Below are 17,577 nucleotides of genomic sequence, written 5' to 3' on the forward strand. Positions count from 1 at the left end.
ATAGCTGCTGAATTTTATCTACTTCCTGGACCCGTCTACAAGAAGACCAGAAGAGATCAGAAGCACACTGGGCTGATATAGGAAGAACCAGGCAGCACGCAGCGATACAACAGGAGCAGATCTCGGCACAGCTTTCTTTTTTTTTCTTTTTTACTGCAGATGTGCTTTAATAAAATGTTATTATCGGAATCGCTTCCACTATCAGCGGGGGTGATCCGAAAATAGAACACGGCAGCCCATGTATTTCACATTTGGCAGCCGCCAACAAGCTGTTTACGACCATCTCTAGCCTGCGTCTTATTCCATAAGGATAACCATGGGGGAAATTAAAGCACCCGGCTTTATTTTTGCTTTGTCCCTGCTGATAATAGAAACAGGTCGGGTAATAACTATATATTAAAGTATTGTGGTTTATGCCGTTCCCCTTTTCTTTTAAAGTACTTCCAAAAATAGGATGTCGTTTCAGATCTTGGTTGGAACGATGACCTATCGAAGCTTCCGTAACGCAAAACTACAACTCGCATCATGCCCTGAAAGCCGCAGAGCTGGGGAGGGATCCATAATAACCTGATTAGATGGGAGGCATTATTGCTGATTCACAATTTATTTGCATTTTTTTCTTATTTTATTTCTTGTAATTAATAAATAAAAAAAATTAAAAATTATAAATAAATGAAATAAATAAATAATGTATTTTTTTTTTCTCCCCAGAATATCCATCACTCGGGTCACCGCTGACATCTCGCTTGCCAAACGTTCAGTATTAAATAATCCAAGCAAACATGCAATTATAGAAAGATCCAATACACGGTCAAGTTTAGGTAAGTTCTGGTTTATTTCTTCCCCTAACAGGCCAAATATATTCCTATAGGAAGTGTCTGCTTTTCTACTTTGTAGTAGCTTGTGACACAATGGAAAGCGTTTACTATGTGCGCCGTTTCGGTGCGCCGCGCATAAGTAAACCTTCTCCTGCAGCTCCATGCGTGAATGCCTGCCCTTGTGCCGTCACCCAAATTTAAGCCAGCTACGAGCTGACAAACATTTCGGCCACTTTTGGTGTCACAAGTGGGCTCTAAAAGTCACATGTGAGGAAGACATGCTTCTCCATGCGAGGATAAGCCATCTTCCAGCCCCCCTTTCGGGCCCCTTACCTCCCCCTGGGTGCTAGTGGCATACGTTCTCAAAAAAAAAAATGTCACAAAAATGTGCAACTTTTGACCAGCAGGTTTTTGGAAATGACCCCACCAATTACTTTAAATGGGTTTTCTAGCATAGACGTTCCCTATTTGTATGCCCTATGCAGGGGTGTAGCTATAGGGCAGTGGTATCCAACCTGCGGACCTCCAGATGTTGCAAAAAAACAACACCCAGCATGCCCGGACAGCCAACGGCTGTCCGGGCATGCTGGGTGTTGTTTTTTTTTGCAACATCTGGAGGTCCGCAGGTTGGAGACCACTGCTATAGGGGATGCAGAGGTAACAGTCACACCAGGACTCTGGTGCCTAAGGGGGCCCCAAAGCACATCTGTCCCATAAGAGACCAGTATTATAATTGTGACATAGAGCCCTGTTGCAGATTTCGCATCAGGGCCCGGAAGCTACATGTTACGCCTCTGGTCCTATGAGTGTTTGTCAAGTTAAAAAGGTCATCCCAACTACAGGAAAGCTGCCAACAGGGCTGTCTGGGCCGAACTGCCTTTAGGGGCCCTGTCCAAATAAAATTTATAAAGGGCACCCACTATTTTGTTCATTTTACAGATTTTAGTTATGGGGGGGTCAGATGCTTCAACTGTATGGAGCACCAAAATTCAGGCATGTGACTGATGGGGGTTCAACTGCTGGGACTTCCACAAGAACAGGTCCCTTGTCCCCCCAGGCGATTTTAGTGCCAGTGCGCATGCCCAGCTGCTGCTCCATTCATGTGATATAGAAATGCCAAAGAGACTTTAAAGAGGTACTCCGGTGAAAACCTTTTTTCTTTTAAATCAACTGGTGGCAGAAAGTTAAACATATTTGTAAATGACTTCTATTAAAAAAGCTTAATCCTTCCTGTAGTTATTAGCTGCTGAATACTACAGAGGAAATTCTTTTCTTTTTGGAATGCTCTCTGATGACATCACGACCACAGTTCTCTCTGCTGACGTTATTATAATAATAATAACGCTTTATTTATTGTTGTCCTTAGTTGGATTTGAACCCAAGTCCCCAGGACTGCAAGGCAGCAGTGCTAACCACTGAGCCAATATGTTACCCTTAGCATACATCTGCTATGCATGGTTGCTAAAATGGACAGAGATGTCTGCAGAGAGCACTGTGTTCGTGATGTCATCAGTGTTCCAAAAAGAAAGGAATTTCCTCTGTAGCATTCAGCAGCTAATAAGTACTGGAAGAATTAAGATTTTTTAATAGAAGTAATTTACAAATATGTTTAACTTTCTGCCACCAGTTGATTTAAAAGAAAAAAGGTTTTCACAGGAGTACCCCTTTAAGGCTTAATCCGGTGCTCCTTTGGACAGGGAATAAGATGTCTAGCAGTGGAGTTCCCCTTTAAGTAGGGCACTTGGCTATCCTTGGCAGGCCCATATACCGTATATACTCGAGTATAAGCCGTGTTTTTCAGCATGATTTTTCGTGCTGAAAACGCCCCCCTCGGCTTATACTCGAGTGAACTCTCCGCCTGTCAATCCCTTCATTAGTGGTCTTCAACCTGCGGACCTCCAGATGTTGCAAAACTACAACTCCCAGCATGCCGGGTGTTGTAGTTTTGAAACCTCTGGAGGTCCGCAGGTTGAAGACCACTGCGGCATTCGTCATCAACCCCCCCCCCCCTTTTGTGTTGTACTCACCTCCCCGGACCAGCCGATGGCTGTTCCGGCATGCTGGGAGTTGTAGTTTTGCAACATCTGGAGGTCCGCAGGTTGAAGACCACTGATGAAGGGATTGACAGGCGGTGATGATGAAGGGGGGGATGATGACAGGGGTCTGGATGATTACATGGGGGGATGATGTATTTCCCACCCTAGGCTTATATTCGAGTCAATAACTTTTCCTGGGTTTTTGGGGTAAAATTAGGGGCCTCGGCTTATATTCGGGTCGGCTTATACTCGAGTATATACGGTAGATTGAATGGGGAGGTGGCCTAGCATACCTGCTGCATTCACTCAGGGGACAGGACACCTTCATTGTCGTGGACGAGCGATTACATCACCATTGGACTGATACTTGTCCCCCATCCTGTGGATACTTGAAGTTTTAATCTTGGGATAACCTCTTTGGGGGTAAAGTTGGGCCATCTCTAGCTTATGACCCTTGTTTATAGCATGGAAAGGAGGGCTGCGTCAAGAAATCGATCATTTTTTAGGCTGGTTTGCACACAACAGTATGGAAGTTATATAATTTGCACCTCTTCTGTGCCTTGGACATATAAATACTATGCATGTATAGAAGATGTCCAGGATTTTAAGAAGCCTGAAAATGAAATAAAAGGAATAATATAAGCATTACTTCTATCCATATCCCCTGCTGCTCCAATGCTGCCGATTCAGTATTCCCTGCTTGTTTTGCAGCGTGACATCATGTACACGAGTTACATGGTATCTCAGCCAATCACTGGCCTCAGTGGTGAGTGCCGACATGTTTGACACCAGGCGCCTATAGTCAGTGATTGGCTCAATGACTGCTGTACTGATCTGTATACAGTGAGCAATATCTAGTAGCTGAATCTGAACTTATCTTTAAACTTGATGGTCATCTCAAGGGAAGCAACCTGGAGCAATCCGGAGTCAGAATCCCTCTCATCATGGCACCGATCTCATCTACAGTAAGATTTCCTGAACCTGAATTTAGGGAAACAGCTGTCCATTCATTTAGTTGCATAAAAGCTGTTTCGCTTTCCAAGTGTTCCGATTCCCTGGGGAAGTCTGGAATGAGACTCTGGACCGTCTCATACTAAAATTCTCAGAGGAACACTTGTAAGGTGAAAAGACCTGGTGATAAACCAACAGCCAAATTATAAGATTTGGGTTTGGTAAATGTCTCTGTAGATTCGCTGGCTCTCTTTATCACAAGACTAGAAAAACTCAATATTAAAACATAAAAAAAAAGATACACACAAACAAAGGTGACCTCTGCTCACTGAGGTATCAAAAGAGAAGGTAATGTATTCCATGAACATAACGTGCAATGTTTCGGAGTTCTCACAACACCATTCTCAAGCCCTGTGAGTTGTGAGAACACCGAAATGTCGCACGTTATGTTCATGGAATAAATTACCTGAGAGGCTGGATGAAGCGCATATAGCGCGAAATAACCGGTTATCGCCTCACTCCTGAGCACCCGTTACAGCATGGTCCCCGTTCCATTGGTCTAACCATCATATATTCCTAGGAGCCGGCTGTCGCTAATCTAATGGTGAGTGCGGGTATTTTGCTTTTGAGCTTATCTTCTATGCACATTGATCTATATATATATATATATATATATATATATATATATATATATAGATAGATAGATAGATAGATATTCAGATATTGCTAAATACCTACCCTATACAGAGGTACAATACAGATAAACGTCAGTTATTCACCCCTAGTTAGCATTATAGCTTGGACCAATATATTCCTATCCGACGCATTTCCCCACACAAAAATATAAAGGGCTTAATCAGGGGACATTAGACAGATTAAAGGGGTGCTCCGATGGAAAACTTTTTTTTTTTTTTTTTTAAATCAACTGGTGTCAGAAAGTTAAACAGATTTGTAAATTACTTCTATTAAAAAATCTTAATCCTTCCCAGTACTTATTAGCTGCTGAATACTACAGAGAAAATTATTTTCTTTTTGAAACACAGAGCTCTCTGCTGACATCATAACCACAGTGCTCTCTGCTGACATCTCTGTCCATTTTAGGAACTGTCCAGAGCAGCATATGTTTGCTATGGGGTTTTTCTCCTACTCTGGACAGTTCTTAAAATGGACAGAGGTGTCAGAAGAGAGCACTGTGCTCATGATGTCAGCAGAGAGCTCTGTGTTCCAAAAAAAAAAAAAATTAGGTACTTTCTTTTCCGCTACTCCTAACAGTGACTGTACTATAAGATGTGTTTGCTGTCATTTATTTATAGATATGTCACTTCTATTCTGTTTGGTTGCCTTGTTTTCACCTTTGCACCCCACTTCATACCTCACATGCACCTATCATGTTACCCCGTTATATATGTCTTGCTCACAATGTTGTTGGTTTATATCATTATTCTCTCCATTAATGCCCCCCCATCTCAGATGGTTTTGGTATGTACTCCATACACTGTATTGTGCTTGCGGTGTATTGTTTTCTGTGTGTGAAGTGATACATAGACACATTGTTAACCCTCTGAACACTGCAGGGACATGTATAAAGTAGAGCATCATTTCACATTTAACTATTTAATATCATCTCAGCTCCCACAATGCTCCCATAATCCACAGGGAACCAGCTGAACTTTAAATTTAACATAAAAAATGGTCATGTAGTCATGAATCTTAGTATATATGCGGATGTGCATTTGCATCTGTACTATAAGTCCCGCACAACCGCAGATCTACAGACCCTAAAAGAACGCATCATATAGTGATCTATGGTGTAGGGTAGTGTTTCCCAACCAGGGTGCCTCCAGCTGTTGCAAAACAACAACTCCCAGCATGCCCGGACAGCCGAAGGCTGTCCGGGCATGCTGGGAGTTGTAGTTTTGAAACAGCTGGAGGCACCCTGGTTGGGAAACACTGGTGTAGGGTCTCTAGACTGTGTTTGTAATATAGGCTTAAACTTGCATCCATATTACATTGTTATGTACATTACAACCGCAGAACATTATCAATTTCTGTTCAAAGGGGATTTAAAGGGGTATTCCAGGAAAAAAAAAATAATAATTTATATCAACTGGCTCAAGAAAGTTAAACAGATTTGTAATTTACTTCTATTAAACATCTTAATCCTTCCAATAATTATCAGCTGCTGAAGTTGAGTTGTTCTTTTCTGCCTGGCAACAGTGCTCTCTGCTGACATCTCTGCTTGTCTCGGGAACTGCACAGAGTAGAAGAGGTTTCCTATTAGGATTTGATTCTACTCTGGACAGCTCCCAAGACAGGTGTCATCAGAGAGCCCTTAGACAGAAAAGAACAACTCAACTTCAGAAGCTCATAAGTACTGAAAGGATTAAGAATTTTTAATAGAAGTAATTTACAAATCTGTATTTATAGTATAATTTACTTTCTGGAGCCAGTTGAGATATATATATATATATATATATATATATATATAAAGTTTTTTTTTCCTGGATAACCCCTTTAACCTTTAAATGGATTTTCTGGGGGGAAACCCACTGATGGAATATTAACAGGATGGGTCATCAATAGCTGACCAATGAGATGCTGTGACCTGGTACCCCAATTTATCAGGTGTTCTGCACAGCCTTGGCTCCTCTCTGCCTGAGCTCCATACATTGTGGTAGCGATGGTGCCAACGCAGCCACCAAAGTGAATGGAAGCTGCGCTGCAGTAACCTAGCATAATACCTCTGTAATGGTTTCAGACTCTACTGAAACAAGGAACCAAAAGCACCCCCCTTAGTGCAGACCGGCCCAATTGGAACAGTTAGTACACAACATCTGCATAGGCCTATAGGCTTACCAATTGAGGGTTAGCCACCTCACAATCCACCCCGATCCTTGCACTTCCAGGTCGGTGTCAGTGTGCAATATTAGGCATTGGAAGAATTTATGAAAACAAATGGATCTCCATGTGGCACTTCTACCAGAAAATAACTATTTTATTTTAAAAAATGCACAGAAAATGCATTTTGAGTCTAAACTAGACTCTTCATCAGGTTTTTGCATAGACAAATGCAACAACCAACAGACTTAGGGGTACTCCGGTGGAAAAGTTTTTTATTTTTATTTTTATTTTTTAAATCAACTAGTGCCAGAAAGTTAAACATATTTGTAAATTATTTCTATTAAAAAAAATATTAATACTTATTAGCTGCTGAATACTACAGAGGTCATGATGTCAGCAGAGAGCACTGTGTTCCAAAAAGAAAATAATTTCCTCTGTAGTATTCAGCAGCTATTAAGTACTGGAAGGATTACGATTTTTTTAATAGAAGTAATTTACAAATCTGTTTAACTTTCTGGCATCAGTTGATTTAAAAAGAAAAAGTTTCTCACCGGGGTTCCCCTTTAAAAGCATACTTGGAGATTTCAGGCTCTGTGAACTATGTTCCCTTTCCGGCGCAGTGGCTGTGCAAAACAGGAGATCAACAGGGGTGCCGGATGCCGCCCCCACCGATCAGCTATTGATGACTTATCCTGTAGATAGGCCATCATTGAGTTTTCCCTGGACCATCCCTTTTAAGTGTTAATAGATTGTATGTGTTTAATATGATGTGTGTGTGTGTTTTATTTGACAAACCTAAAGATATTTTACAATGCTAAAACTTCATAACCGTTGATATAAACTTTCACTATTTGTGGAACTACATGTCTCAGCATGCTCCTGTCTGCCAGCAGCTGACATGTCTGTCTGATTCTGATGAAGCACGCTTCTGGGGCAGAGTTGCTGTCATTTTCAGTGCAGGCAAACAAGAATTGCGCTTAACAAAATATGCTGCGCTAGGAGCACCTACCGGCTGTCTGTAGCTGACACTTGCCGGTACCGGTAATGACGGACATCGGAGATCACTTCGATGTCCTTCATTTACCTATTTAAATGCTGCATTTATTAAGTTTTAGGATCCCTTCCTGGTGGTCCAGTGGTCCAATTGTCTCCCCCATGATGTAATTGCAGGGTAATGATCGGTGGTCACACCAGCCTGAGGCCTGTACTAGACTTTGGCTCAACAATTGATACAGCCTGCGGCAGGATGTACCGGACGAGCGCTGATAACATAGATCAATGCAGTGCACATGCATTTACATTAATCTATGTAAGCAACTGAATGATTGCTTATAAAAGGCCTTAGGGGGGCTAAGAAAATAAGCAAAAAAAAAGCCAGGAAATTGTTTTTTATAAATAAATATATTTGGTATCGCCATATACAAAATTGTCCAAACTATTAAATGATCACATATTTGAACCTGAACGCTAAAAATTCCAAATGCCAAAATTGCTGATTTGTGGTTACATCACATACCAGGAACATAATAATAATAATAATAAATGTATAGATATTCAATTTTGGCTTACCAATATATATGAACCTTGTTGCCTTGTTATATGGTATTATTTGAGTACTGTATGGAACCATTATTTGAAGGGTGCATGACATTATTATGGGGGCACTATTATTTAGAAGGTGGTAGCAGCAGTAGCAGCAGCACAGAAGCCACAAAACCTTCTCCAGCACTGTGTACAGGCCAGTGTTTCCCAACCAGGGTGTCTCCAGCTGTTGCAAAGCTACAAAGGCTGTATCGGGCATGCTAGGAGTTGTTGTATTGCAACAGCTGGAGTCACCCTGGTTAGGAAACGCTGGTACAGGAAAATAGCAATGATACGACTTGTGTCTTTTAGGACACCACAGCTTAAGGTTATCACTACTACAATCCCTTACATACATTGCTTCTCAGGTTACTTGTGCTTGTGTTTGAGGGCTTCTCCGGTTGATGTGTTACGGTTGGCTTTATTTTATACAGAACAGATATCAGTTGGTCGGTCAATATATTCGCTGCCATTTTGGAAAAGACTTGGATTATACAAGTGTCCATATAATATTTTTTTCTACCAAATCATCCATCCATCTATGTTCTTCTATCCCGGACCATTATGGCAGCTATAAAAACTACCCGGTACATCGCCGTTCTCATATAAAATAACGCCTGCCTTAAGGGTTGCAAAATGATTTCTGGAACCTGAATAGGACACAAATATTATATGGAAAAGACCAATTAAGCAATGAATGCACTGAGAACAGAGAACCTTACACTACAGCTGTTTGTGTAGTAGCGGGGTGTGATGAGGGCAGATGTTGTTACCCTAGGGGAAGATGGCATTAACCCCTTGTATTCATGACGCCGGGATGTGGTTTAGCCTAAAACCACCCAAAGGTATACCGCTGGATCCTGGGCTAGGCACGGGGGCAATAAAGACTCCAATGCCAAGTTACAGACAACGATGGCTTTACTGAGGGTAGACAGATGGTAAAGTCTATACAGTTCAGCCAGGGCCCAAGGAAGTGACCAGTGATGCAGAGACCTTAAGGGCTTGCTGGGACTTGTAGTAGGACTGGACAATTGAAATCAGACCACGCTGACTCTACAGATGACAGGGACTGACTTGACTTGACTCATAAAGCTGTGACTTTATCTTACTTGACTTGATGGTGGCTGCAGGACTGGACTTTGAGGTCTCCAACACTCTGGACACGCACACTAGACAAGACTGCACTGGACCTCAGCAGAAGAGAGAGAGAGAAGCCCCACCCAGAGCTTATGTGGGGAGACTAGCCGGGAGCCCATAGGTCACTCTTGGGGTCACCTGGTCACTGGTACCTCCTGGGTAACAATCACATGACATAACTCTTAAAGATACAACAAATTTTATAATACAATACACTGCAGAACAGGGGGGAAACAGGTGCAAGGGGCCCTGGGGACACTGAAGGAAGCTGCCTGACAGGACAGCAAGAGTATGGGTTACCATCTCCCATACTGGGCCACTACATCTGCATAAAATAATATATACATTAAAAAGGAACTGTGGCCAACCCCCATAAATTGAGATAGCTTAGGGTGCCCTCATCACACACCTTTTTACAGTTTCGTAATATGCCCTTCCGTTCCCGAGATATGTGGGTTTATCATTTGTCTGACAATTCAGGGAATAAGATAGATGGGTGGGACTTTATTTTAATAATGGGAGTGACTATAAGGTTTTGGAAAAATACACAAAAACGTAGAACATTAGGGGGGATCTACGCGGTGCCCCTAGTATCAGTTGTTCCATCCAGCATAAATAATATGAAATATAGGACTAACAGTGTCCAGGATGTGCTCTATAAAACTTAACTTTTAATGTCAAATTAAAGATATTAACAGGTGTCAAGTATTGTGAAAAAGTATGATTATCTCGGTCTAATAAGAGACATTAACAAGGTGTGTCCGGGACTCTGCAGGGCCCAGCCAGTCCCGAATCACCTCTCACTAGAGGGTGCAGTTTAGTTGCACACCTATAGAGTAAGTAATCAAATAACCCAACGCGTTTCTGCTCGCCAGTATATAGCGGGCGTCCTCAGGGGGTATAGACAAAAGAATAAATCAATGACCGAGAGGATATGATATGTAAATTCCATCATCCATATCCAACAACTGTTAAGAGAAAGGTACATCTCTATATATGCAAAATAAAGGAGTCAATTAAATATGCAATGACATCCATAGCATAGAATATAAGTAAGTATAGTGACCCAGGAGCCTGGAAAAAAATTTTTCTCTATCCCTAATAAAAACCTGCAAAAATTAATGTATGCAAGGTATTAATTCTGTGGGGAAGAAAAAGGCTGTCCCTAGGGTCACTTATGCACACAGAGATATAATGCAGTCGGCATAAACCGGGTCCACCTATAAGAGAAAGAGAGACCATTTTGAGGGAACGGACCTGAAAAGAAAGCCCCACACTATACTCAGATAGTGTATCATTACTCACGGTTAGCCGAACAATGAACTGTATGCAGGCGCAGTCCCGCTGTCAGCGGGAGCCGGAGTTGTCCGGCCGCTCTCTCCTCGTGTGGGGAGCGAAGGCGTCTGACGTCATATCCGTCGGCTATTCTGCTTATATGCAGTGCGGCGCGCACCGCCCCTATGACGCCAGAAAAGGGGGCGTGCGATCGCATGTAAACAAAGACATGCCGCGCTGTCAATGTCAAGTAGCAGATGCCGATGTCTGTGGACGTATTAATTAAATAGTGAAAGAACAGGTAAGGAATGGAGGAGTTCAATTATTCTGGATACAGGCTAAAAATGGCGAGAAACCGAGGCATAGCTGACTGTCACTCATATGTAGCTGTCATTGTCGCAATTGACAGGAAAGGTCAATACGCTGATAAACCTGGTGTAGGGACAATGCTATCAAAGATGCATTGTTCTGATCCAAGATTGGTGTATCTATGGTCATCCCACAATCGGGGTATTAGAATCAATTGTAATTGTACATAAAGATCAAAACCCCTTACTGGGGCTATAATGAGTGAATATATATACAGAGGTTGAAAAAGAGGCAAGAATCCAGACCAGACCACGGTACCGTGGTCTGGTCTGGATTCTTGCCTCTTTTTCAACCTCTGTATATATATTCACTCATTATAGCCCCAGTAAGGGGTTTTGATCTTTATGTACAATTACAATTGATTCTAATACCCCGATTGTGGGATGACCATAGATACACCAATCTTGGATCAGAACAATGCATCTTTGATAGCATTGTCCCTACACCAGGTTTATCAGCGTATTGACCTTTCCTGTCAATTGCGACAATGACAGCTACATATGAGTGACAGTCAGCTATGCCTCGGTTTCTCGCCATTTTTAGCCTGTATCCAGAATAATTGAACTCCTCCATTCCTTACCTGTTCTTTCACTATTTAATTAATACGTCCACAGACATCGGCATCTGCTACTTGACATTGACAGCGCGGCATGTCTTTGTTTACATGCGATCGCACGCCCCCTTTTCTGGCGTCATAGGGGCGGTGCGCGCCGCACTGCATATAAGCAGAATAGCCGACGGATATGACGTCAGACGCCTTCGCTCCCCACACGAGGAGAGAGCGGCCGGACAACTCCGGCTCCCGCTGACAGCGGGACTGCGCCTGCATACAGTTCATTGTTCGGCTAACCGTGAGTAATGATACACTATCTGAGTATAGTGTGGGGCTTTCTTTTCAGGTCCGTTCCCTCAAAATGGTCTCTCTTTCTCTTATAGGTGGACCCGGTTTATGCCGACTGCATTATATCTCTGTGTGCATAAGTGACCCTAGGGACAGCCTTTTTCTTCCCCACAGAATTAATACCTTGCATACATTAATTTTTGCAGGTTTTTATTAGGGATAGAGAAAAATTTTTTTCCAGGCTCCTGGGTCACTATACTTACTTATATTCTATGCTATGGATGTCATTGCATATTTAATTGACTCCTTTATTTTGCATATATAGAGATGTACCTTTCTCTTAACAGTTGTTGGATATGGATGATGGAATTTACATATCATATCCTCTCGGTCATTGATTTATTCTTTTGTCTATACCCCCTGAGGACGCCCGCTATATACTGGCGAGCAGAAACGCGTTGGGTTATTTGATTACTTACTCTATAGGTGTGCAACTAAACTGCACCCTCTAGTGAGAGGTGATTCGGGACTGGCTGGGCCCTGCAGAGTCCCGGACACACCTTGTTAATGTCTCTTATTAGACCGAGATAATCATACTTTTTCACAATACTTGACACCTGTTAATATCTTTAATTTGACATTAAAAGTTAAGTTTTATAGAGCACATCCTGGACACTGTTAGTCCTATATTTCATACTATAAGGTTTTGGGCAGTTTTATACAGTAGGAGGCGTGAATGTTGTACATTGAGGGACGTGTATGACTGTATAATCCCGCTCATCACCTGTCACTCCCATTACTAAAATTTAACAGGTAAACTTTTTTTTTTTTTTTTAAATCAACTGCTGCCAGAAAGTGTCCAGAGCAGCATATGTTTGCTATGGGGATTTTCTCCTACTCTGGACAGAGATGTCAGCAGAGAGCACTGTGCTCGTGATTCCAGCAGAGAGCTCTGTGTTCCAAAAAGAAAATAATTTTCTCTGTAGTATTCAGCAGCTTATAAGTACTGGAAGTACTGGATTTTTTAATAGAAGTAATTTACAAATCTGTTTAACTTTCTGGCACCAGTTCATTTAAAAAAAAAAAAGTTTTCCACCGGAGTACCCCTTTAAGGCCACGCCCATATGACTGTTTTCTTGAATTGTCAGACAAAGTATAAACCCCACATATCTCAGGAATGGAAGGGCGTATCATGAAACTGTAAAACATTGTGTGATCAGGGCACCCAAAGCTTTTTAATGATGATGTAATTCTTTGGACTTGGCCACAGGTCCTCTTTAAAGGGGTTCTCCGGTGCTTAAACATCTTATCCCCTATCCAAAGGATAGGGGATAAGATGCCTGATCGCGGGAGTCCCGCAGCTGGAGACCCCCGGGATCATGCACGCGGCACCCCATTTGTAATCAGTGCCCGGAGCGTGTTCACTCCGGGACTGATTACCGGCGACCGCAGGGCCGGCGGCGTGTGACGTCACGCCTCCGCCCCCGTGTGACATCACGCTCCGCCCCTCAATGCAAGCCGACGGGAGGGGGCGTGATAGCTATCACGCCCCCTCCCGTAGGCTTGCATTGAGGGGCGGAGTGTGACGTCACACGTGGGCGGAGGCGTGACGTCACACTCCGCCCGCCCTGCGGTCGACCATAATCAGACCCGGAGCGAACACGCTCCGGGCACTGATTACAAACGGGGTGCCGCGTGCATGATCCCGGGGGTCCCCAGCTGCGGGACTCCCGCGATCAGGCATCTTATCCCCTATCCTTTGGATAGGGGATAAGATGTCTAAGCACCGGAGAACCCCTTTAAAGGGGTTATCCCCTGTCCACAGAATAGGGAACTAGCTGCTTGTTGGGGGTCCAACTTCTGGGATCCCCAACCATATCCTGAGATAATGGAGCACCAGCACGCATGTTTGGCAACCCATCCATTCACTTTCGATGGGACTTCCAAACATAATTGAGCTCAGTGCTTGGCAATGTATAAAAGTCCCATAGAGAATGAATAGAACAGAGGTCTAGTAATCCACGCCGCCACTCCATTACACTTGGGAAACAATTCATACATAGGCCCATATTTATCAATCAGACTGAAACCCTAATTGTCTGTTTTTCCCCATGGCAACCAATCACAACTCAATTCTAACTTTACCAGAGCTTGTTAAAGGAGTACTCCGGGGCGCACTTTTTTCCTTTTATCCCGTCCGGGCTGCAAAATAAAAGAAAACACACTTTCTCTTACCTGCCAACGAGCCCCCGGAGCTCCGGTACAGGTGTTCGGTCCCCAGGCTGTATTCTTCTTACTTCCTGTTAGCCCGGCACGTCACACGGAGCTTCAGCCTATCACCGGCCGCAGTGATGTCCCGCCTCGGCTGGTGATAAGCTGAAGCTCCATGTGACGTGCCGGGCTAACAGGAAGTAAGAAGAATACAGCCCGGGGACCGAACACCTGTACCAGAGTGTACCGGAGCATCGGGGGCTCGTTGGCAGGTAAGAGAAAGTGTGTTTTCTTTTATTTTGCAGCCCGGACGGGATAAAATGAGAAAAGTGCGCGCCGGACTACTCCTTTAAGATATGAAAGTTGAGCTGTGATTGGTCGCTGTGGGAAAAAACCTGACAATTAGGGTTTCAGGCTGATTGATAAATCTGGGCAATAATAACAATCCGCACCAATAATCTAATAGAGTGCTGATGTTCTAACTAGCAGAATACTTTATCTATAAACATTTATGGTGCCAGAAATACATTGCCCTGAATGTAGAAACACTAACATGCAGCTTCTCAGCAGGTCCAAAGACAAGTTTATAAACGCAACTCGGTGGCGTCATTTTTTATTTTAACACCAGCGCTAAAAAATTTCAGAAAAATGAAGTTCTCTGACAGCTGGTAAATGTATTCCGTATAATGACATATGGTAGGTTTCATCACATTGACTGGGATAGTAGTTTAATATGTCACTGGCTGTCCATGGTTGGGCCGGCGGGAGGTGCAGTACTGCGTCCTATGCAATTCTGCGTTCACTCCTCCCCTCAGCGGTCCGAGGATTTCTAAAGATACCGCGAGGGGAGGGGAAGGCAGAGCAGGGCAATGCAGCTCTGCGTACGCGCCACCCTAAGCTCCGCTCCTGTCAGCGGTCATTGTGTAGTTCATGACAGGAGGGATGTAGATATTCACAGTAGTGTTCACGTCAGGAGGACGTATATAGGAACTCTACTGTGCATATCTACATCCCTCCTGACATGAACTACATTAATGACCACTAAGGATTGCGTGGACGGAGCTGAGGGAGGTGTAGAGTTGGGTCCTGCCCTGCTCTCCTTCCCTTCCCCTCGCTGTATCTTCGGATATCCTCGGACAGCTGAGGGGAGGAGCGGACGCAGAACTACATAGGACGCAGGTCTGCACCTCACACCAGTATTTGTGGTTGTAATAGCAAATTCAAGTATCGCTCTCTACACCGACCAATTCCACTGCACCTGCGCACGGACACGTCGTTTCCGCCCTCGGCTTTGTACAACTATAGAAGAAAAGAATCGTCCAGCGCTGGGCTTGCGGATAAAAGCTTGTTCTTTATTTGGAAAATTCACAGAAATCACTAGACAGAGGACGTTGTCCTCTGTCTAGTGATTTCTGTGAATTTTCCAAATAAAGAACAAGCTTTTATCCGCAAGCCCAGCGCCGGACGATTCTTTTCTTCTACAGTATTTGTGGTTGGAACACATAAATGGGTCCATATTATGCTAGTGTGAAATGTGCCTAACTTTGTAATACCTTATTATCCCAAGATACGGCTTGTTCTACGGTCCAAAACTTCTGGCTTCAGAGCTGTACTCCCCCCCCCCCCCCCAGCGTTGTTTGCTTGTTTATTGGCTGCACAGAAGTTCGGGGCTGACATTATTTTGGACTTGCAATTAATATTCACATTGAAGAGAACAAAATTTGGCTTCACCATACATTGGCAAATAAAAGGTTTGGTAAAGATGTGGGGCAAAAGTAAAATTAAACTATTTTATGATTCATAGCCAATACACACATAGGCCATCAATGGCTGATCACCCCCCCCCCCCCCCTCCCCCACCCGACACCCAGTACACACTATACAGTGAACTGGTCAGTCAGCCGTGCGCCGTACATTGTATAGTGGTGGCACCAGGTAACTGCAGCTATGCTCCAATTAAAGTGAATGGGAGCTTCACAGCAGTTACCCAGCACCGTCCTGCAACCAGTGTATGGAGCTAAGGCTTCCAGCTCCCATACGTTGTCTATTTCTGCTACCTTGGCTGTGCAGATCAGCTGACTGATGCCCAGAAAACCTTTTTTTTCTTTCTTTTTTTATAAACCTTAGGGGTAGAAGCTGGATGCAGCCGCAGTTTTTCTGTCTTTTTCTTTCTGTGCATGCTATGAGAGGGGAAAGGAACCCACGTTTTTTTTCTCTTTCAGAGTTAGCAAACATGTCTGTGTTTTTCATATATTCTGGTGCCCTCGGCTGGAGGTGTGCAACTTGTCATAGGCATGGGATTTTGGTCAGCCGCAAAACAATATGAAAACATATTGGGAATCTGTAAGCTCTAGATTATGCTAAGAGCTCAGGTGTGAAGGGGCGGTGCTGAGCCACAGGATGACTAGCGTTCTTGGCTTACTGATTAGCGTTCTTGGCTTACTGATTAGCGTTCTTGGCTTACTGATTGGCGTTCTTGGCTTACTTCTGAAAGCCAAGCAGGTCAAGTCAAAGAATTGTGGTGAAGGGTGGAGAGGTGCATCCTGCGACTTAGCACCGCCTCCTTGACACCTGAGTTCTGAGCATGTTCTAGAGATGACAGACTCCCTTTAAGCGGATAAACTATCCTGTCAGATAACAGCAGATCCTGTGATCTGCTGAACTGTGCCCAGATATAATAGGTTATATTATCATTTATACACAAGTCAATTTTATTTCCTTCTTTTTTATTGGCAGCGGAGGTTCAAAGTGAAATTGAGCGGATCTTTGAATTAGCAAGAATGTTGCAGCTCGTAGTACTAGATGCCGATACCATAAACCATCCAACGCAGCTCAGCAAAACTTCCTTAGCCCCCGTCATAGTTTATGTCAAGATTTCTTCCCCAAAGGTAAGTGGATGGCTCCCCCCCCCCCCACACAAAAAGGCAAAATGGTCCCCCATGTGGTCATCTATGTGAGCTCCAGTAAGTGCACTATACCTTTATTCATTTTAATGCCCATTGCCATTTTGAATCACATCTTTAAAGGAGTTTTAGTTTAATTTTCACCAATAAAGCTCTAAAACTGTCCCTTCCCATAGTAAAAAATTTTAATTTTAAAACGCTGGCTAACTGCACCACCAGTAGGGGGAGCTGACAACCTTTGGATTTACGCATCAACTATTATACTCAAATTGTTCTGTAAAAATATCTGTGCAAGGAGAAATTTACGCCACTATTTTGGTGCAAATAAATGTTGCTTTTAGGGCGTGCCTTTTTTTGTGCACATATTTGTAACTTTTCTTTAATTTTGTGCCACTCTCGCCATGTTTATAAGAATTGGGCTGAGTATAGAGATGAAGGCCGCATGACATCTATTCCATAATTTACAGCAGAAATTGGTGTAAATTATAGTAGAATTTTTTCCGTTTGTGTTGCATGGACAACCATAAATGCAACAGATATATTAGGAGGTGTGCACCCCGTAATAAATTCTGTTTTTAGGGTGACCATGAAAATGGTATCTTATCTATCAGTAT

General features: G+C 43.3%; 1 protein-coding gene across 9 annotated transcripts in view; it reads left to right on the top strand.

Annotated features, from left to right (window-relative positions):
* The window catches only part of CACNB2 (calcium voltage-gated channel auxiliary subunit beta 2), a 324,896-nt gene that overhangs the window by 298,320 nt on the left and 8,999 nt on the right, over positions 1–17,577 (top strand). For all 9 annotated transcript variants that reach the window (XM_056519211.1, XM_056519216.1, XM_056519212.1 and 6 more), the window contains 2 exons: positions 712–821; positions 16,797–16,948. In XM_056519211.1, the coding sequence (XP_056375186.1) occupies positions 712–821; positions 16,797–16,948 (262 nt within the window). The remainder of the gene's footprint in view (positions 1–711; positions 822–16,796; positions 16,949–17,577) is intronic.

Source organism: Hyla sarda, chromosome 5, assembly GCF_029499605.1.
Source record: "Hyla sarda isolate aHylSar1 chromosome 5, aHylSar1.hap1, whole genome shotgun sequence".
NCBI lineage: Eukaryota > Metazoa > Chordata > Amphibia > Anura > Hylidae > Hyla > Hyla sarda.